The sequence below is a fragment of the Geotrypetes seraphini genome, chromosome 7, assembly GCF_902459505.1.
Source record: "Geotrypetes seraphini chromosome 7, aGeoSer1.1, whole genome shotgun sequence".
NCBI lineage: Eukaryota > Metazoa > Chordata > Amphibia > Gymnophiona > Dermophiidae > Geotrypetes > Geotrypetes seraphini.
Genome location: NC_047090.1, coordinates 74,018,464 through 74,040,930, shown reverse-complemented (window position 1 = coordinate 74,040,930; position 22,467 = coordinate 74,018,464). Strand labels below are relative to the sequence as shown.

Here is a 22,467-nt window from a genome sequence, read left to right as displayed (position 1 = left end):
CACAGAGCATCTCCAAGTTCTCCTATCAGTACTGGTGCCTCATGGCTTTCTGACATGGTGTCAGCATTCTTGGAACCCATCTTGCACACGCCCAACTTTTCATGAATTATTTTCCAAACTGTATCTGCTGAGATGTCCATTTCTTCAGCTATTCAGGAAACCGTAATTCATCTGTCTGACAAAATTAATTCCTCAGCTTTCTTGCACATTTCTATGGAAGTTGCTTCCACAGGCCGTCCAGTGTGAGAGTCATCTTCAATGGACTCTCTACCCCACATAAACTACTTGCGCCAAAATTTTATTTTGTAGGATGATGGAGCAGACTCGCCATATACTGCATTCATGGATCTTCTTTGGCTTTTTTCCTTCTTTTGTGAGACATTTTATCATTGAACATTGCTCCAAATCTAGCAGTTTCTTACTTGATTCGCATGAGGACTCTGCTGACATCCTGCTCTTGGAATGTTAGACTCACATTGAGCCGCCACTGTGTATGAGTAACCTTGAGACATGTCGCAACATGCACATACTTGTCTCAAGGTTACTCATGCACAGTAACGGCTCAGTGTGAGTCTAACATTCCAACATGCACATATTTGTTTCAACATGCTTGCTACTTTCTTTCATACTCAGGTAAATAAATTATTGAACGCCCCCTTTATTTAAAATCCTTGGGATCATGTATATTTCAGTTTTTGGAATTTTTTGGGAATGGTATTGTTAAACTCAGTCACAAAAAATTGCACCCTCCAAAATACAGGACAAGAGAATCACCTTTCCTTACAAAAAGGGAGAAAAGACCTCAGTGTCTAATAGGGGCTCTTTAAGCTTCCCATATAGACAGGCTAGTTTTAAACAGAATTTAATCCTAGCAGACACATCCTTGGTCAGAAAAACTCCCAATTAGTGCGTGAACTTCTATTCTAATTTTCTTATAGTTTTATGTATTTTCTTATAGTTTTATATATTTTTTTACTTTTCTTCAAACAGCAATTGTCAAAAATAGAAGTCACTTATCTGAGTACTTTGATATTCAGGTGTGGTCCTGGAGTAAAGAAAGCAGGAAAAACTGCTCTATGGAAAAAAGCTATCAATCAAACATTCTTCCAAAATATCCAACAGGGGCCCCTGTTTCGCAACAAAATGCTTCGTCAGGGATTTGCTGTAAAACATAAAAGACACATTGTAGAAAGTTTTCAAAAAACTTGAGAAAACAAGCAAAAAAAGGATAGCTATACCCACAGCGATCACACACCCGCTTCCACTCCTGTCATAAAAATGGCCCCTCAGAGTTCTTACTAAATAGGCACCTCACAGCGTCACCACGTCAAAATGTGATGATGTCATATTTATGCAAATCATGCAAAAAACGTGGTGACATCATATTACTGCAAATCTTATTGTTCTCATTGCAGACTATCAAAACCAGGCTTTCCAATCCACCCCACTATTCAAACCCATAGGGGTAAAAGTTTGCAAAGAAAATATCCAGCGTTGTTCCCTTTTCTTTTTTTTTTTAAGTATCATGTTTATTAAGACAAGAAACACATGGACAACCATTGCCCTCTGCATTATAAAGTAATATAAAAAACAGATCAAAAACAGAGTCAAAGACATTATCAAAAGCAGTATCAAAAAGCAGTAAACAGTAACAATAAACAATAAACAATACAGGCGTCAAAGTAGAAGAGAAGTACGCAATGCAGTGAGATACAAGCTGCGCAGCTTAGCCACTGCATAGCCATGCAAGTAGCATACAAAAGAAGCACGAGCAGAGGAGTATGTATAGAAATGGCTCTTAACCCCCCGCGGGTAAGAGATAACTAGCAACAGAAGGTATCAGCATGCCGTCCTGCATCCCTCGTCTTTATTTTCTAATGAAAGAGAAATACAACCTTAATATCCCCCATGCATTTAATCACATCCGCACCACAGACACACCTCATACAGAACATGCAAACCCACACACACACTTCAAACATTCCGGCTGACCCACACTTATACTGTTGCATTCCAATGTGCAAACGGTTACTATAGCCCTAAATAAGCATGTAAGTACGCAAACTGGCAAGGCGCAGCTTTTTGATAGAGGGAAAAGTACATGAATGTGAAAGTGGGGTACCAGAGAGACAGAACTATGCACAGTCACAGAATAGGTCCAATGCCCACATTGGGCGTGCCATCTAAGTCAAGGAGTTCTTCCATAAGGAGCAGTAAATTTTCCAATGAGGCTGGGGTCGGGACTCATAGGTGTCCAACTCAAATCTCGCTTGAAGTCTCATGCGCTCCAACCACATACCATAAGTCGGTGTTTCTTCAGTAGTCCAATATTTTAAAATGAGTTGTTTTCCCACAAGGATCGCGTGGAGGAGGTACTTTTGAGCAGAGAAATCCAGACCTTGCTGAGTGAAGTCCGTGACATCGCCCATTAGCAGGGCGGGAGGGTTCCAGGGCACAGTACAGTTCAGGACCCTCGCCAGGAACAATTGCACTGAAGCCCAGAAGTTCAGTGCAGAGCAAGTAAAGAAAGAGTGGACATAGTCGCCTCTGTGGGTTGTACATTTAGAGCAGGTGTCATCACGCCAAAGACCCATGTGAGAGCCTCTAACTTTAGTGATATAAGATCGATGCAGTATTTTAAATTGGGTTTCCTGTAGACCTGCAGCTTTCACATGGGAGTAAAGTGTTTGAAATAAGAGCCCCAAATCATCCTCGGAGACTCGCATACCAAGCTCTGAGGACCATTCCCCCACCAGAACTCTGAGGCATCCCTCTCCTGAATGATCCCTACCAGCCTTATACCATGTGGAAATTCTGTTGGATTCAGTGGGGGTGGTAAGGAAGATCAAATCCAGAGGGCCACATTTCCAACCATCCCCGTGGGTTCGCATTAAAGAGTGAAAATAGTGATGAATTTGTAAATAAGTGTACATATGTATTGGATGTAGGTGCCATGCCGATCGTATTTGGGCAAAGGAAGGGAATTCCCCCCCTCCTAGGGCCAAAACATCACCCACAGTCGTGGTTCGGGCAGTGTGATCCCTCAGTCCCGCCAAGCCCCCCACTCCGGAAGCGAAGCTAGGGTTCCGTAGAAGAGAGAGAAATGGAGATACTGTATGTGTTTTGTGTTGCAGTCGTCGCCACCAACACCACGCCCTTCGGAAAGGAAGGAGAAAGGGAAAGACAGTGGCGGGTGGCAGCACGGTCTCCCCTCCCACTCCATGAATAAAGGATGAAAAGGACCGCGGTAAGCAGCAATCTTCCAGTAAAGACTTGGGTGAATAGCGCCGAGAGGATACCAGTTGCTCATGAATCCATCTAAGAAGCGCAGCAACATTGTAGATGCGCAGGGAAGGCAGGCCCAAGCCCCCCCGATTACGACTTTGGGATAATTTTATCGCGTTGATGCGAGGCCTTCTCCCCCTCCACACAAAGGAGCTGATGATGGACTGATAGGCGCGCTCGTCCACACGGGAGATCCAGACAGGTATAGTTTGCAAAGGGTAGAGTAATTTCGGGAACATCACCATTTTTACCAAGGCCACACGTCCCAGAAGCGATAGTGGCAACGATTGCCACTTAAGACAGAGGGTTTTTATCCGTCCGATAGTGGCTGAAATATTAGCGTCGTACATTTTATTCGGGTCTTTGAATAGCATGATACCAAGATATTTCAACTTTCCCGGGGCAATGCTCACTCCAAGACCCCCACAACAGGGGTCCGTTTGTGAACCCCCCAGCAAGAGGGCCTCCGTTTTGTCAAAATTGATTTTTAGACCCGAGAATGCGCCGTACTCGCGAATGAGCGACATCAGAGTAGGCATTGTACGGTCTGCGTGGTTTACATACAACAGCATGTCATCGGCGAACATGCTGATACGAAATTCGTTCGAGCCCACCCGTATACCCTCCAACCCCACATCCTGACGGATGCGAGCAGCCAAAGGTTCAAGTGAAAGTAGAAAAAGGAGGGGCGATAGGGGGCATCCTTGACGTGTGCCTCGACCCAAAGAGAAGGTATTAGAAAGACTGCCGTTCACCAAGAGTTGGGACGTGGGGCAATGGTACAAAGCCAGCAACCAGTCAAGAAAGTCCCCTCGTATCCCGAATCGATTCAGCGTACGAAATAAGTGAGGCCACGAGACCATGTCGAACGCTTTATCCACGTCTAGGCTAGTAATGAGCGCCCGGTCGGAGACTGCGCGGGGGTGTTGTAACACCGCCAGGACACGGAGGAGATTCATGGAGGCGTGCCTGCCCGGTACAAAACCGACCTGATCCTCGTGGATAAGCATGGGTAGAAATTTATTGAGGCGTGTCGCCAAGATGCTAGCCAAAAGTTTGACATCCTGATTGAGAAGAGAAATGGGACGGTAGGAGCCTAGATTGTCAAGGGGCCGCCCGGGCTTAGGGAGGATAATGACGTGCGCTTTATTATGCGAGTTCCCTGGAGGGGTATCGCTGCGGAGACCCATAAAGTATTGTTGTAAGGAGGCCAATGCCGGAGGATCTAACAACTTATAAAATTCTGGGCCGAAGCCATCTGGGCCTGGTGTTTTAGCCAACTGAAGCTTTTTGATGGCAGTCTGCAGTTCTTCTCCCAGAATAGGGCCGTTAAGAGCAAGACTTTGAGAGTTCGTCAAGGTGGGAAGATTGAGGCCTTGAAAAAACCGCTCACTTGCAGTCTCATCATAAGGCTGCTCCGCGTACAGGTCGGTATAGAATTGTACGAACTGTCGTGTGATAGACGAGTGAGTAATATGTGCTACGCCACACTTATCTTTGATAGAAGTAATGGTATGACGGGTGTTGTGCGGGCGCACCAAATTTGCCAATAGCCTCCCCGTTTTATCCCCCCATCTGTTGAGTTTGTATTTGTAACAGTATATGTTGCGAGAGGCCCTTTGATCTAAGAGTAGGTTAAGTTTTTTCTTAGCGTCATGCATGGCTTGCCTAGAAGCGTCATCTAGACGCGAAATATGTAGAGATCGATAGCTGGCAAGGTCCCGCGATAAAGCTAAAAGGTCCTCGTCCCGCTTCTTGTTTCGCGACACAGTGTATGCCAATATATGGCCTCACATAACCGCTTTAGCCGCCTCCCAATAGACAACGGGGCCTACCTCTGTTACTGAATTAGTGTTATGAAACTCCTCCCATTTCTTGTGGAAAAACTCGCGAAATTCCGCGTCTTTGTAAAGGAATGGGGACATCCGCCAAATACGACTCTCAATCTGTGAACCAAATTGTAAGTCCAGGCTTAAGAGAGCATGATCGGATACCAAAGGTGGGGAGAGGCTCGCCGCCGAAAGGTGCGGGAAGAGAGAGGCTGAGATGAGAAAGTAGTCAATGCGCGAGTGGGACAGATGAGGGTGAGAATAGAAAGAGAAATCAAGTTCAGAAGGGTGCAAAGTGCGCCAAGAATCCAAAAAATCCAGCTCTTTAATAAGAAAGTGTACCCCTCTAGCGAAGTGTCCCTTCGGCACCGGCCTAGCTGGTCTACGATCCCACTGGGGATGTGCAACAAAATTGAAGTCACCTCCCATTATGAGCGGTTGAGGCATGAGAGGTGCTAAGTGACCCACCACAGATGAAAAGAAGGCCTGAGAATAAGTATTAGGTGCATAGATATTACATAGGAGTAAGGGTTTGCCCCATAGCTCGCCCACGAGGACAAGAAATCTCCCATTGGGGTCATCAATTTGGTTATGCAGGTGGAAGGGTAAGTTCTTACTTATGAGAATTGCCACCCCGCATTTTCGAGAGGTAAATGGTGCAGAGTGTACCTGTCCCACCCATCCCCTACGCAGTTTCCCATGTTCCCCAGAGCTCAGATGGGTCTCCTGCAAGAATGCTATGTCTGTGTGTTCACGCTTAAGGTATGCTAATATTTTGGTACGCTTAATGGGCGAATGTATCCCATCTACATTTAAGGATTTAACATGCAATTGTACCATTGAACCGACAGATACATATGAAGCATATACATAATAACCAAAAAAGGAGCGGTGGAGGCCGTCCCAGCCTGTGCCTCCACTCACTCAAGAGATATCTAAGCAACCTGCACATACCGTAACTATGAGTCAGCATAAAGATATTCATACAAGCAACCAAACATCCTTCAGGCATACCCCTCATACTTACCCGAGCCAGACACCTATCTACATCCCAGGCAGTCATCTTACAGATATCCACCATCAAAAGCAAGCAAACTAACCCATACAAACAACCAGTCAATCCGCAGGCACCCAAACACTCATTCTCCCTCCCCTCCCAGCCCACCCAATAGACATCACAGCAAGGAAAATCCTCACTAATCCCCAACTTTTAAGGCAAAAACCAACAGGTAGCCCCGGGTCGCGGCAATGCATGATATGGGCTATTCCATCACGTCCAAGGCCCTTGCATAGAGAAGACGGACCAGACCCAGACGTTAACAACAATAAAATAAGAGTAAAAAGAAATATAAATATAAAGGACAGATGGGAGCAAGATATCAGACGCTCAGTTCCCCTAAAAAGAAAGAAAAATCTTGCAGGAGGAAATACATGCCATTCAGAAGAAAGTAACTGAGGCTGATAAATTCCATAAGGCAAATATGGTGCACAGGTACCATTGGGTAGGGACAGCAGAAACATGCGCACCACAGTGCGAGCAAGACTGGAAAACATGGAGCCCAGTGTGACAGGCTGCTTCGCCCGAGCATTAGGCGAAGAGCCGAGCGTTACACAGAAGTGGTCCCCAATAGGACACAGACGCCCAGGCTCCGCTGCATGGTCACCCCATGCCGGGAACATGCAGGAACTGGCAGCCTCAGCGTATCGCTGTCCAGCACAGGACTTTCAAAAGAGTCGCCCCTGGCACACCATTGCAAAGTGAAGGGTCTTCATAACAACATCAACATCAGCAGCTCCCCACCAGATTGCTTGTCCAACATGTAGCAAGAAAACAAGGCACATGGCACATGGAGGCAGTCCGGGGATCAGGAAAAGAAGGAGTCCCCCACAGATCAAGAGACCCCCCGGTCCCCGCGTGCAGTCGCAGGAAGGGATTTGATGAAGCCCTCCAACGCCTCCGGAGTATCATAGAAAGTGGTGGTGTTGTTGTAAGATACTCGGGCCCTAGCTGGGTACAAGAGGGCAAAGCGGATGTTGCGCTTGAAAAGCTCGCTGCAGTAAGGCGCCATGGCCCGGCGTCTAGACGAGACCTGAGGGGAGAAATCTTGGAAGAAAAGAATCTTGTGCCCCTCAAATTGCAAGTTCATATTTTTGTCACGACGGTAGGCAGCAAGCACCTTCTCCTTCACAGCATAGTTGTGGAACCTTGCAATGACCGGTCGGGGCCTGGTGTCATCCTCTCGCCGTGCTCCCAGTCTATGGGCGCGCTCAATAAAGAACGGCGCTGGTTTGTCAGGCAGACCAACAGCCTTAGGCAGCCATTCCTCCAGCCATCCTCTCAGATCCACATCGCGGATAGAGTTAGGGACCCCCACAAATCGGAGATTATTACGTCGGTTTCTGTTCTCCTGATCTTCGAGGCGGTCCAGTAAAGTTTTATTTGTAGATTCCAGTGTTCGCAGCCTCTCCTCATGGTTAGCCACAGTGTCCTCCTGCTGAGCAATGCGGTTCTCAGCCCTCTGCAGCCGCCCAGCCTGGGAGTCAAGGCCTTCCTTAATGCCTTCCATGAAGGTGTGGATGGTGGCCAGCTTGTCCTCCATGACTAGCGTGAGGGACCGGGTCAGCTCCTGAATCGCCGCTGCCTCCAGGGTGAAAACCGGCGCCTCGTGGCCGTCCGCCATTTTGGCGTCCGTTCCCCTCAGTTTGTCCCGCGCGGTTCGTGCGGGTTTAGCGGCCATCAACACTTCCCGCTGCAAGGAAAAAGGTGGAAAATAACTCAGCCACTCGAGGGGGACCGATGCCGCTTGTAAAACGGGACCGGCGGTCAATGAAAATCAGTGAATTGTAGCGAGGTATGTGCACGCGGCCCGGAGCTACACAGAGGCACGTCCGTTCACTCTCCCGGCATCACGTGCCCCCCCCCCCCCCCGTTGTTCCCTTTTCAATAAAATTTGTTTAAAATCACCACCCCGTGCAGACGGTGACACTCTCTCCAAAACCCAGCAGCGCAAATCTTCAAAAACATGTTTACAGTCCATACAGTGCTGTACCATAGGAGCCTCAAGCCTTTCTCGTGCAAGGCACGAGCGATGTTCAATGAGGCGTGTTTTCAAAGCCCTTGAAGTCTGACCCACGTACAATTGCTGACACGGGCACTTGATGATATAGATAACTCCACTAGTGGCACAATCAGAAAAGTGATGTAGATAATACACTTTACGGTCTGCTGGATTCACAAAGGATGAGCACACCTCCATAATATCACAGACAGAGCAATGTCCACATTTATCATGTCCAATGTTCATACTCCCATTCATGCATTCATTCACAGGTACAATTGCCACACTACTCGTGGGACATAGCTCCTCTTGGATGGACTTGTTTCGTGAGTAAGAAAACATCATAGTACAGTCACGAAAACAGGGGTGCACTGACAAGCACTCCCAATATTTCTTCAAACTGCGACCATAAGCACTCCCCTGCTGAGAATAGGGTAGTACACAGGTAATCTTAGAGTCCATATCTTTAGATTTAGAGTATTCTAACAGACGTTCCCTTGGATTATATAGTGCCCTAGTGTAGGCATTCTTCACACATTTTTCAGAGTACCCTCTGTCATGTAGTTTTTGTTTTAACACCACTGACTGACGCTTGAATTCATCCTTAGTAGAACAAATTCGTCTATACCTCAAAAATTGAGAATGAGGTAAACTTTCTTTTAAATGTGTGGGATGGGAACTCGAATAGTGTAGAAAAGTATTTCTGTCTGTGGCTTTATAATAGACAGTAGTAAAAAAGTTAGAATCTCTAATTTCTAGTAGGACATCCAGGAATGCAATTTGCTTCAAATCAAAAGAGCATGTAAATTTGATAGTCTGTGTATATCGGTTCAACTCATCCACAGCATCCATAAGATCTTCAACTGTTCCCTCCCACAGCATAAAGATATCATCAATATACCGACACCATAACTTGGTATGGAGGAGCCAGTTAGATGAATACACAAATTCAGTTTCAAAGTGGGACATGAAAAGATTAGCTAGCGCGGGAGCACATGACGCCCCCATTGCAGTCCCACTGCACTGCTGATAAAAAGCATTCTGAAATACAAAAAAATTTTGTTTTAATGAAATGGATAAGAGCTGAATGATAAATGCCGAGGGGACAAAATGTGGACGAGGACGAGATTCCAAAGCAAGATTTAATACTGCCAACGCTTCATCTTGTGGAATATTAGTGTACAGAGATTGTACATCAAGCGTCACTAAAATAGTGGATACAGTCGGATGATACTGCTGCAAAATCTTTAAGAAGTGTGTGGTATCCTGAATAAAAGATTTTGAAAAGGGGACAAGCGGATTCAAAAAAACTCAGACCATAAGACCATAAAATTGCCACCAAACTTTATTTATTTCAAAATACGGCAAACATTAAACAATTCAAGCATTCAAACATGAACTTGTTCACCAAAGAGCCTTCTTCAATCAGTCATATGCCTGCACTGGTTGACATGTCCCTGCCTCAAATTTTCATGTAGGACCGATATAAAATAAAATATATAATAAAATAAAATATAGGAGTGCACGTCCCAACAATTTTCATAGTCTTTTATTTTCCATGTTCATGGAAAAAGTGTACATGACTGAGGAAAGAAAGGGGCTCCTTTTATAAAGCCACTACATTCGTGTTGTAGAAGAGGCCGAAAGAGTGCTCATTACTGGGGGAAAAGTTGCAAACATTACATACTTCAAGCACTTCAAACTAGAGAATGACACGGTGACAAAATTCATCACCGTTCCCATCCCCACGGATAACCGCGGGAAACCATCTTCATGTCATTCTTTAAGAAAAGAGGGAAGAATAAGAGTATGAATGGCCACAACCACTGACCCGCAAGCTTTGCTTTGAATAATGCTGGTGTAGAAGGACAGAGGATGAAATAGACACTAGAAAATGACATGGGTTTATTTCCCGCGGTTATCCGCAGGGACGGGAACGGTGATGAAATTTGTCACCGTGTCATTCTCTACTTAAAACACAAATTTGTTCCAAACATACCCCCTCCTTTACAAAGCCGTGCTAGTGTTTTTAGCGCCGGCCGTGGTGGTAACAGCTCGGACACTCATAGGAATTCTATGAGCGTCAGAGCTGTTATCGCGGCAGCCGATGCTAAAAACTAGCGTGGCTTTTTAAAGGAAGGGGATAGTCTTTCATCACTCATAAGGCCTCTTCTATCAAACTGCTCTAGCAGTTTGTAGCGCAGTGAGCCCCACCGAATGGCCCACGCTGCTCCTGACACTCAGATTTCCTATGAGCGTCGGGAGCAGCGTGGCTCTCTGTGCTAAAAGCTGCTAGCGCAGTTTGATAGAAGTGGCCCATAGTTTTTCTTAGCCAAAAACATTTAAGATGCATAATCTGTCTATATTCGGCTATCTGATAATGGTGCAGGAATAGTGGTAGTCTTTTTAAAACTTCTTCCCATGTCATCTGTCTAATTAAAGTTTTCTGTTTCAGTAGTCTCTCTTTGACCAAGTAGACTGCCATAATTTCATGCTCACTGATAAGCACAAGTTGTTCCATGCCGGCAATTAATTAGCCACACATTTTCACCATATCATCTATAGAGATTTTTTCTCCTGTGTTCACAAGGTCTTTATCATCACTATCATCAAGCTTTTCTTTATTTAACACCATTTCAGCAATCTTACCATCACTGAAGGAATACACAGCAAGTGCATCTTTGTCAAGTTTTCAAGTTTCAAGTTTTATTATAATTTGATGAATCGCTTATTAGAAATTTACTAAGCGAATTACAATAAAATAAAAATAAACATAAATTTAGACGTGGAGGGGCATAATAAAAAAAAAGGTCTAAGTCTCCTTTTGGCCTAAGGCCTTAAACGTTGAAAGCAGAAGCAGGGAAAATGTCCATAACCAAAAAAACGTCCTTTTTTTGATAATGGCCTGCCTCTACATTCAGCTGTTTAAATGCCCAGACTACCACTACGTCTACACTTATCCCCCACGACGTCTACACTTATACCCCATAATGAACCAAAAAAATGCCTAAGCCCCAAACATCCAACACAAGGGCTTTTAGGCGAAGGAGGAGCCAGTCCTTCGCCTAAAAGCTGGATTCTGTAACCGGTGTCTGTCAAAAACAACACCAGTTACAGAATCCCCCCATCTTAAAATGATCCGGGCTGGAGGGAACCCAAGCCCTCCTGGCCTGCGGCACCCCAAACCCCCGACTATGTTCAGGGCAAGAGGGAGTCCAAGCCCTCTTGCCCCAGCGGCACCCCGAACCCTCGACAGCATCGGGGCAAGAGGGAGCCCAAGCCCTCTTGCCCCGCCGACTCCCCGACAGCATCAGGGCAACATGAAGCCCAAGCCCTCTTGCCCCGCGGCACCCCGACTGCCCGACTACGTTCAGGGCAAGAGGGAGCCCAAGCCCTCTTGCCCTGGCGATCGTCAGCAGCCCTGCATTATGTTTGGGCCAGGAGGGAGCCCAAGCCCTCCTGGCCTCTTGCCCCCCCACCCCCTACAATATCGGGCAGGAGGGAGCCCAACCCTCCTGCCCAGGCGGACCCCCTACTTCCCACTACAATACGGGCAGGAGGGATCCCAGGCCCTCCTGCCCTTGACACAACCCCCCCAACGAACCCCCCACTCACCTGCAACCCCCCCGCCCGACCCCCCCCCCAATCCAACCCCCCATACCTGGTAAATGTTGGCCGGACGGACAGGTGCCAAGCCCGTCCGGCAGGCCAGCCGGCTGCAGAATGGGGCCGGATTGGCCCAGGCGTCTGAAACCCCGCCCACAGGTGGGGCCTAAGGCACCTGGGCCAATCAGAATAGGCCCGGGAGTTTTAGGCCCCTCCTGTGGGTGGAGCCTTAGGCACATGGGCCGGGTTGGGTTCCCTATACAGGTTCATTGTCATTGAACACTGTTGATGGCCAAAGCTTATGAGAACAGTATTTATACTTGGCCTTCATGGAACGTAAAATTCCTTGGTCACATTGGCTGGGAGGTAAATGGCAGAAATCTTATTTTTCACAAGATATTCTTGAGGTGAATGTGCAGAGCAGTTGTATAGAACCAGTAAAACTTCACAGTTCAGCTTCTCTAATGAACTCTTGCTGCTGGCACAAAGGGGACAATTTTACAAATGGCAATTTAAGTTAGGTGGCAGTACCACCACCTAACTTAAGTGACCCGTATCTATAAAATTCACTTAACATCCAATTTAAAAAAAAAATGTAGCCACCTTCCTGTGTTAGGCACTAGGAGACACCTCTGTAGACATGATTCATGTGAACGGTAGGTGCTGGAGATGTAAGCAACCAAAACCCTGGCCTACATTTCCGGTGCCTACCTTTCATGCAAGTCATGATTCTGCAAATGGCACTGCTACATGATTGATACGTGATTGGTGGCGCTTTTGTAGATGGCCACAATAGAGATGCCATTTGCAGAATCTGGCCCAAAGTGGTTATGGAACCAATCACTAAATATTTCTCTGGTTACCCATGCTTTCTTGTTAGCATAATAGTCTACAGATAGATTACATATATCCTTAAAACATTGTGGATGTTGGCTTTTTCCAATCACTGCCAACTTTAATTTGTGTGTGCCCGCAGCATTGATACATTCAAGAACAGTTGCCCTGTCCTTTGTGTCCTTAAAACCATATGGTGGCTGTTAATCAACTGTTGGCTATGTTTTTACTGTGGAATTGTTGGGGTTTTTTTGTTGCTGTTAGTTTTTTTTCTAGGAACTCAACAGTAGAGAGCTGTTTCATCAGCATTGTAAGTTTGTTCAGTACCAAGGTTTCCATTAGATATCCTCTTAGCAAATTTATCAATGTAAGCTGCCTCATAATCAACAGAAGCTTTTCCACCACAGATTGAGATATTTAACACCATGGCGCTTCTTAATATTCTGCAGCTAACATGCTGAATATTCACACTCACCATTAATGTTCAGTTCCTGATGGTATTTTTTGGCTTGCTTCATTACCATCAAACCAGCCAATGGCATGCTTCTGTACCTTCTTTGCCAAACCCACTCAATGAGCACACGATCTAAATCTTCATTTTTTGCCCTATGCAATATTTTTCTAGTTTTCATTAATTTTTGGTCATTACTCACTGTTAAACTTAAACATCATATCTTTCTGTTTCTTTAAGTCATATATATAGTTGTTTCCATACCATATTCTTCAGTCAGCCGTTGTACAGACACACCTTGATCAATCTTCTTCAATACCTCAACTTTCTGTGCTATTGACAGAGATAAAGGCTTCAAGTTTCAAGTTCAAGTTTATTATTTATTTGTTTAATCGCCTTTTCAATATTCAAGGCGATTTACACATTAATAAAGTTACAAAATAGAACAATTTTAAAATAATTAAAAACTCACAAGACTAGACGATAACTGAACAAACTGGAAACAAAAGGAAGGTAGGGGAAGACGTTACAATGTAATTGAGTAAAGTGGGGAACCAAATAAGGAAAACACAGAAAGGATGGGATAAAAATAGTTGAATATGTGAAGAAAAAAGAAATAGGAACAAATGTAGTTGGATGATATTAAAAAGATAACTATAAATCAGATAACAAATGCATCGTTAAATAAAAAAGTTTTAAGTTTGATTTTAAATTTGTCTAGATTAAGTTCTTCACGTAAGTAGATGGGAAGAGAATTCCAAGTTTGGGGAGCTGTTACTGAGAAAATGTACTGACGGCGCGTATTTATTATTTTTAACGATGGAATCATTAATAAGTGCTGTTGGTCTGATCTTAGGGTTCTATTGGAGGAATAAGGAATTAATAGTTTATGAATGAAGGCCGGAGTTTTAAACAGAAGAGATTTAAATGTGAGCAGACAAAGTTTGTAAGTTATTCTGTGAGCTACTGGAAGCCAGTGAGCTTCCTTAAGAAGAGGAGTTATATGGTCGAATTTTTTAGCTTTTGTGATAAGTCTGATGGCTGTATTCTGAATAATCTGAAGACGTCTGATTTCTTTTTGTGCTATACCATTAAATAAAGCGTTGCAATAATCTAATTTTGAAATTACAAGAGAATGGATGAGAATTTTCAAAGAGTCGTTATTAAATAGCTGGGAGATAGAGCGTATTTGTCTCAGTCTAAAAAAAGAAGACTTAATAACACTGCTGATATGATCGTGAAAAGTAAGTTTATGGTCCAGAATTACACCAAGAATTTTGGTTTTTTGTACTACTTGTAAAGGGAGTCCATTGATAGAGATTGGCGAAATAAGAGTAGGGTTGTCTTTCCAAGGAAAAAGCAGTATATTGGATTTATTGATGTTCAACGCTAAACGATTACTGATTAACCAGTAGTGAATTTGTTGCTTCCTTTTCTGCTTCTTGCTGCCATCCTGAGTGTAGTCTGTATTTCTCTTTGAGATTTTGCAGCCCTCTGACCTTTTCTGCTTCTCACCTTCAGTGGAATCATTCTGCATCTTTTCTTTATATTTTCTAGCCCTCTGTCCTGAATTGTGTAGAGGTCCAGAGAAAAGCATGCACCTGTGTTGATTTTGGTATGTGTCATGTCGAGAAATTCACTACTTCCAGTTTGCAACAAAATTTCGGTTTACGGAATTTCAGATAGAGGATCTTGTACCTGTAATAGACATATATTATTATTTCTATATAAGGAAGAATTGACCATCTGATTGTCAAAAGTTTATTTATGCACAAATATATTTAAAAATTTTGTGCATCTAATTGATGAAAGTTTACATCCTACAAGAACTACCAAGTGGGAGAACAGTTGGTGTGTGCTAGTTTGAATGGTTAGCCTAAATCAGGCTTTTTGAGCTGCAGAGGAAGTCTTTATTACTCTTATCCCTCCTTATTTTATGAGTTCCACATACTAGTACCCCTAGTGTTCTTTTATTGGAAGTGGTTTATCTTTACTTATTATAAAGTTTGTTACCCTTCCCAAGTAAGAATTTTGACAACTTATTGATATGATTATCCACCACAGCATCAGAAATAGTCTCCCCATTTTTAAATACCAGGTCCATTTTTGCCTCCTCCCCCATCAGTTCTATTACCAGTTGTTGGAACAGTTCTTTCTTTAGAGAATCTAGGATCTCCCACTTCTACCAACAGCACAGCATGACCCAATCAACATTCAGCAAATTGAAATAATCTACATACTGTATATAATCTTACAATAGATAGTATAATTAAATTCTATGAGGGCAATTCAGTCTCAGCATTCCACTGCCATGCATTTAGCACCAGCTCTATAATGGCATCTTGATGTGAAGATGCTGTTATAGAATACTAGCCAAAAGTTGGCATTGGCTCACCCATGTTTAGGTACACCCTCTCACACCATATCAATGGCAGGCATAAGTTGGTGCATCTAGTTGTTCCCAATGACATATCTAGTCCAGTGGTTCCCAACCCTGACCTGGAGGACCACCAGCCAGTCAGGTTTTCAAGATAGCCCCAGTGAATATTGTGACGGGTAAGACCTGGACTGGATTAGACATAGTCCTGACCTGGGTCATCCAAGCCTCAGCCGAGCAGTTGAATGAGGCATGGAGGGTAAAGGGGTGTCTGTATCAAAATAAAAAAGGTCCAGCAAAGGTGTTTAGTGTGAATTATTATGTCTTTATTTTCTGGCTTATACTTTGGTGAAAGAAAAACAAAACGCAAGGTTTCTTCCAGCATGACAGGACTCTCCCTGTCACAATATGCATGGAGTAGATTTGCATGCCTATCACCTCCATTATATGCAAATCTCTCTTATGCATATTCATTAAGGCTATCCCATGACAGAGGTGGGAACCAATGATCTAGTCAAGGGGTGCCCACACTTTTTGGGCTTGTGAGCCACTTTTAAAATGACCAAGTCAAAATGATCTACCAACAATAAAATTTTTTTAAAAACACAAAGCACACTGTACGCAGAGAAAATGTTAATTATCATTTATATTCTTGGTTTTTTTCAAAGAGTTCAAGGCAGATGATTTTATGCAATGTCACCTCAGGAACAACTATACAAAAATAGACAAATATACCCCCTCCCTTTTTACTAAACCACGATAGCGTTTTTTAGCGCAGGGAGTTGCGCTGAATACCCCGCGATGCTCTTGACACTCATAGGCTCCCTGCGCTAAAAAACGCTATTGCAATTTAGTAAAAAGAGGGCGATAGTGCAAAATATAGACAGCAGATATAAATTCTCAAAACAGATACATTTTGATCACTAAATTGAAAATAAAATCATTTTCCTACCTTTATTGTCTAGTGATTTCATGAGTCTCTGGTTGCACTTTCTTCTTCTGACTGTGCATCCAATATTTCTTCCCTTCTTTCAGCCTCCTGTATGCTTCCTCTCCTCCAGACCTCATTCCCTCCCCCAATTTCTTCCTCTCTCCCTGCCACCTCCCCTTTCTTTCTCCTTGCCCCCTTCTTTCTTTCTATGTGTCTTTCTTTCTGTCTCCCTGCCCCCTTTCTTTCTGTCTGTCTCCATGCCTCCCTTTCTTTCTTTCCGTCTCCCTGCCCCCTTTCTTTCTGTCTGTCTTTCTCTCCCCATGCCCCTTTCTTTCTGTCTCCTCTTTTTTTGTTTCCCTGTCCCCCCTTTCTTTCTTTGTTTCACTTCTTTTTTTCTGTCTCCCTGCCCCATTTCTTTCTGTCTGTCTCCATGCCCCCCTTTCTTTCTTTCTGTTTCCCTTCTTTCTGTCGCCCCTTTCTTTCTGTTTCCCTGTCCCCCCTTTCTTTCTTTGTTTCCCTTCTTTCTTTCTGTCTCCCCGCCCCCCTTCTTTCTTTCTTTCTTTCTTTCTGTCTCTCTGCCTGCCCCCTTTCTTTTTTTCTCCCTGCCCTCCCCTAAGCCACCGCCACCACCATCGGGGAAAAGGCCCCCAAGACTACCGCCGAGTTGTGAGCTGTCCCTGCTTCCCAACGCAGTAAACAGAAGCGCCAGGCCAACCAACCTTCCATCTAATGTCAATTCTGACATCGGAGAGGAAGTTCTGGGACAGCCAGGAAACGATTGGCTGGCCCAGAACTTCCTCTCTGATGTCAGAATTGACGTCGGTGTAGTGAGAGGGAGGGGGGGGAAGCTGGTCTGCCCGGCACTTCTGTTTACGCGTCGGGAAAGCAAATGTTGTCTAAGAAGAAGCAGGTAGAATGCGAAGGTAATGCGACTATCATGGAGCCCGGGATGAGCTCTGCGATAGACTCGTGTTGCCTTTGCGATCTACTGGTCGATTGCGATCGACCTTTTGGGCACCCCTGATCTAGTCTATAGTATTCTACAAACTTCATTCTTCACTGGGAGATATATCCATGACCTGCCCATGTTCGATCTTTGCAGTTAGGTGCTATGGTACTGAAGCAGTACTTAAGCACTACCTTACAGAATAGCACCTAGTGCACATAGGCACTTAAATGACACTCTAGAGCAGTGTTTTTCAACCGCTGTTCCGCGGCACACTAGTGTGCCGCGAGATGTTGCCTGGTGTGCCGTACGGTCAGGGCCGCCATCAGGGCAGTACCACCAGTCTAGGGAGAGGGGCGGTCCGCCCCACGTGGACAGGAGAGAGCTGGACGGGGGACCCGCGGAGTTCAATACATCTTGAGCCGTGAGGCTCGTCTTCTGTTCCTGCCTGCCCTGCAGCTAACATATAGCCGATCGCAAGCGTTCCCCGATGTCAGCGCTGACGTCGGAGGGAGGGCTTAAGCAAAGCCTGCCCTCCGACGTCAGCGCTGACGTCTGAGAATACTTCCGTTCGGCTATTTGTGTGCGGCAGGGCAGACAGGAAGCAGAAGACAAGCCTCGCGGCTTGAGCTTCGTTTTGCTGAGAAAGTTGCAAAGATGGGCTGGTAGGCAAACACGGAACACAAAAGGGGGGAGGGAGTGCGTTTTGGACACAAGGCATGAACTTGGGAGAGAGGAAGGGAGGGAAAGAGATGCTGAGGGGGGGGAGGGAATGGGTTTTTGGACACAGAAGAAATGGACTTGGGAGAGAGGAAGGGAGGGAAAGAGATGCTGAGGTGGGGGAGGGAATGCGTTTTTGGACACAGAAGAAATGGACTTGGGAGAGAGGAAGGGAGGGAAAGAGATGCTGAGGTGGGGGAGGGAATGCGTTTTTGGACACAGAAGAAATGGACTTGGGAGAGAGGAAGGGAGGGAAAGAGATGCTGAGGTGGGGGAGGGAATGCGTTTTTGGACACAGAAGAAATGGACTTGGGAGAGAGGAAGGGAGGGAAAGAGATGCTGAGGTGGGGGAGGGAATGAGTGTTTGGACACAGAAGGCATGGACTTTGGAGAGAGGAAGGGAGGGAAAGAGATGGTTGTGTACACGGGGAATAGAAGAAAGGAGAATTTTTGGTCATAGGGAGGGAGTGAGGTACAGATAGTGGCATACCAGGGTGGGGGGGGCGGTCTGCCCCACCCCGGGTTTACGTCCCAAGCTGGCCACCCTCCAGTATTGTCCCTAGGCCGGCAAACTGCGGCTCTTTATCCACTTGAGTGCCACCGCTGCCAACGGTGTTGTTGGTGGTGGCAGCATTATAAAATACTTTCTTTGTGTTTATTTGATTCCTATTCAAGAGAATTACTTTATATATAGGCACAGAGTTAAATTTTTTAACATTTTCTAATGGTGGTGTGCCTCGTGATTTTTTTCATGAAACAAGTGTGCCTTTGCCCAAAAAAGGTTGAAAAACACTGCTCTAGAGTACCTTTGTTGAGCATATGTGGCATCTACCTCTAGAAGAAAATTATTCAGGTGCAATTAGCAAACAGTTGACTAGATGCACTCACCAATGTGCTGTCAATGACAATGATATGTTTTCTCCCTAGGCTGTTGCTTGGTACACTCCTAAGCACTGGAGTACGTCTGCTGTCTGGAATCAATATGACAGTGTCGATAAACTTACAAATGAAACTAAAGAATTAAGCTTGCACGAACTAAGTATACAAACAGATGAAGAACCCAGAAGCTTCATTGCAAAGTCTGAGTCTGAACTATCTACTGAAGAAGGAGAAGAGGTGTGTATGGTTCCAATGAAGGAAAGAAAGGATACAGGAAAATGAAGGCCTAAACTGAAGTTTCCCCTTCCTCTTTTTCAAACTAGCACACATGCTCAGCACAATGTTCTGCAGCCACAAAAGGTGGAAGATTGCACTGAACAAACTGAAAACAGCTCAGACATATGTGGCCAGGGGCTTGGCTGGGGGCGTGGCCATGTATCCTCTTTTTTTGTCTTCACGAATATGGTAACCCTATCTTACCACAATTTCCGGCCACGTGCGCCAGAGCTTAATTACTGAGAATATAAACTGAAAGTAGTGGGAAATTTTAAAAAAGCACAGCTGTTTCTTTGGAAAAGAAACCATTAAGGGAAACCTTTAACAGGTTCTGATGTGTAATGTGTGTAAATCCTTTCTTGAGCATCGTGCCCTGCTCTGTCACAATGCTACACAGAAAAATCATGCTAACAGGAAGCCTGTCACCTCCCAAAAACATATGTCAGGAATAGTGCTTGAGTAATGCAACTAGGGCAACTGCCCCCTGGCCAGAGAGAGCCTTAAGCCTGCTGGAAGCTGAAGAAGGCACAGCCTATTAGTGGGTTTTGTGATCCCCAGCTACAAGTATATCTAATATCAACTCTGTCAAGATACACATTTCAAATCTGAAACATTCTAATCACAAAATAGAAAATAATTGTTTTTCTACATTTTGTTGTCTGGTCATTTTATTTTTCAAATCATGTTGATCTCAGGTTCTGGTTTCTGTTTCATTCTGCCTTAACACACTCACCAGGGTCTCCTGCCCATTTGACATTTCTTCTTTCTCCAAGCTCATCATCCATCTTCCATCTCTGTGTAAGTATTTTTCTACATGTTCAACAACTCTTCTCTGGCCAGGATTCTCAAAAATCCACGTTATAAAGCGAGAGTCTGCTAATGCTAATGCGAATCTAAAAAACTGAGACATTCTTTAAAAAATCGTGCATATGAATGAGGTCAGCGGACAGGAAGATTTGCTAAATTTGCACGTGCCCATTGCTGGTGATAGCGATGTGCATATGCGCAGAAAAAATGCTGTAACCCCCCCCACACACACACACACACACACACAATAACAGTGGGAGAGATGCTCACACTCCTGCTGCCCTAAAATACCAGCCGCGGCTGCGACCCCCCCCCCCCCCCCCCCAGAGCAGGAGAGATGCCCACTCTTTCCTGCTGTACTAAAATCCCCACTACAACCACCCTGCCGTGACCCAACTGCACCCCCCCTCCCCAGCAGCAGAAAAGATGCTTACTCTCTCCTGCTGCACTAAAATCCCCATCGGGACCACCCTATCACAACCCGACTGTCCCCCACCCCCAGCAGTAGGAGAGATGCCCACTTCAGTTTCAATTTATGCTGTTCTCCAGTTTATTTTTCTCTCTCTCCTCATTCATTCTTGCTCTATATTCTTCAAGTTCCCTCTTTTTACACACTAAATCTCCGACACAACCACCCCGCTGCCCTGTCCCCCACAGTGGGAGAGATGCCCACTCTCCCCTGCTTTCAAGTGACCCCTCTCCCTGCCCCCTCCTCCTTACCTCAAAATAAATGAGCCTGAGGGACATGGACACAGTGGCATACCTAGGGTATGTGGCACCCGGGGCCCATCATTTTTCGACACCTTCCCCATGTAAAAAAATATTTTTTGTAATAACCATGAAAAATAAATGGTCATAATAGAAACAGGCACTGAAAATTTTCTTTTATTGAACCTCATATATGTAACCATTAATCCAAACATAACATAAATTATGTCTGAATTGTCATGACATCAGAAGTACATATGGAGTAGTTGCAGGTGATGCTTGGGACAGTTCTGATTGTGTTAGTTCAGTTTTATGTGTTTTTTGAATAGAAGGGTTTTTATTTCTTTTTTGAAGGTTTTGTAGTTTGTGGTCGAGGTCAATAGGTTGTAGAGTTGGGGGTCGAGTGTTAGGAGGTTGTCGAACAGTTTTTTTTCTTTTGACGATTTTGGTTGGAGGATGTTGAGCATGGGAAATTGGACGCCGCACACTTATGAAGCTCAAGGTGTGAAAAATAACAAAAAACATGCAAATGACACCAGCGCAAGGTTATAATAATTATAATTATGATTTATTGAGTTATTGTTTATATTTTTCCATTATGAGACTCAAAAGAATAAAGCATAATTGCTTGCATTAACAGTTGCGCTAGTGGGAGATCGTTATAGTTGCCAAAATGCTGGCCTTCTGATAACGAGCTCAGTTCAATATCTCAAGACACTCTATTATATACTTTTTGCTCAGTATGACATCATCAGTTTGACAGCCAATAAAAATCAACAAAGGAGGTGTTTAAAGTTAGACAAAGAAAAAAGTTTCAGAAATCCTATTTGTTTGTTTACATTCATTTCTGAATATACATTTACATTTTATAACATTTCCGATATTCCTTTATCATTCTTAAAACTTATTTCAGACAGTTTGTCTATGTATCAAACAAGCTGCTGAAAATTGGTCGGCCTTAGAGGAAAGGAGGGGCTGTCTCCCCCTCTCCCTAAGCTGACAGTTTCAAATTTCATTGATCTGCACACAGAAGCCTTCCTATGTTAGAGACTGTTAATTATTTCCAGATGTTGTTTTAGGATTTCTTTAGGTTGCAAATATATATAATATGTTTTTTCAAAACCCATTCTTTTGTTCAATACAGTCACACAATCACTCCAGGGGCCCCCTTTCATTCATTCATAACTTGATTCATTCATATTTAATAAATGTTATATCTCAGTTTAGGATACGTCTTCCTAGCTAGCCTAAGGCACATCTGGTATCAATTAACACCACGATGCTAGGAGCGGGAAAAACTTTGCACAAAGAAAAAGCAGAGAAAACAAAGCAGACAGAAGGTCACTGACACAAAATGGATTCCAAAGCACAGAAAATATAGCAAAACAGAGACCAAAATGGAGTCCATGTATCTCTTGATTTCCTTCATGATCTAGCCTAATAGCAAAGTACATAAAAAGAATATTATTATACTTTCCCTTATATTAATCTGTAGTGTGTTTTTCTGGCCTTAGCCACATTTATATTCAGATTTTTATTCACTCGTTTTTCGTACGCTTCTATTGGGCGTGGCCTTAACTGACACATATGCTTGTATCTAACTAGAGTTACCCAGAATCATACGAAAAACCAGGCCCTTTTGTAGAAAAACTTCACAAAATACTGCACTATCATGTCCGATGTCCATTCCATTACCGTCCCATAAACATCACCCCCTACTGGCCACGAGCCACTACTCCTCAGTATGTGAATGGTGCGT

At 44.3% G+C, this 22,467-nt stretch overlaps 1 protein-coding gene across 8 annotated transcripts in view; it reads left to right on the top strand.

Annotated features, from left to right (window-relative positions):
- The window catches only part of LMNTD1 (lamin tail domain containing 1), a 475,792-nt gene that overhangs the window by 360,259 nt on the left and 93,066 nt on the right, over positions 1-22,467 (top strand). For all 8 annotated transcript variants that reach the window (XR_004540206.1, XM_033953392.1, XM_033953396.1 and 5 more), the window contains one exon: positions 18,966-19,154. Coding sequence is in view for 7 of the 8 variants with exons in the window: in XM_033953392.1 (XP_033809283.1) it covers positions 18,966-19,154 (189 nt within the window). In the remaining variant the exon portion in view is untranslated. The remainder of the gene's footprint in view (positions 1-18,965; positions 19,155-22,467) is intronic.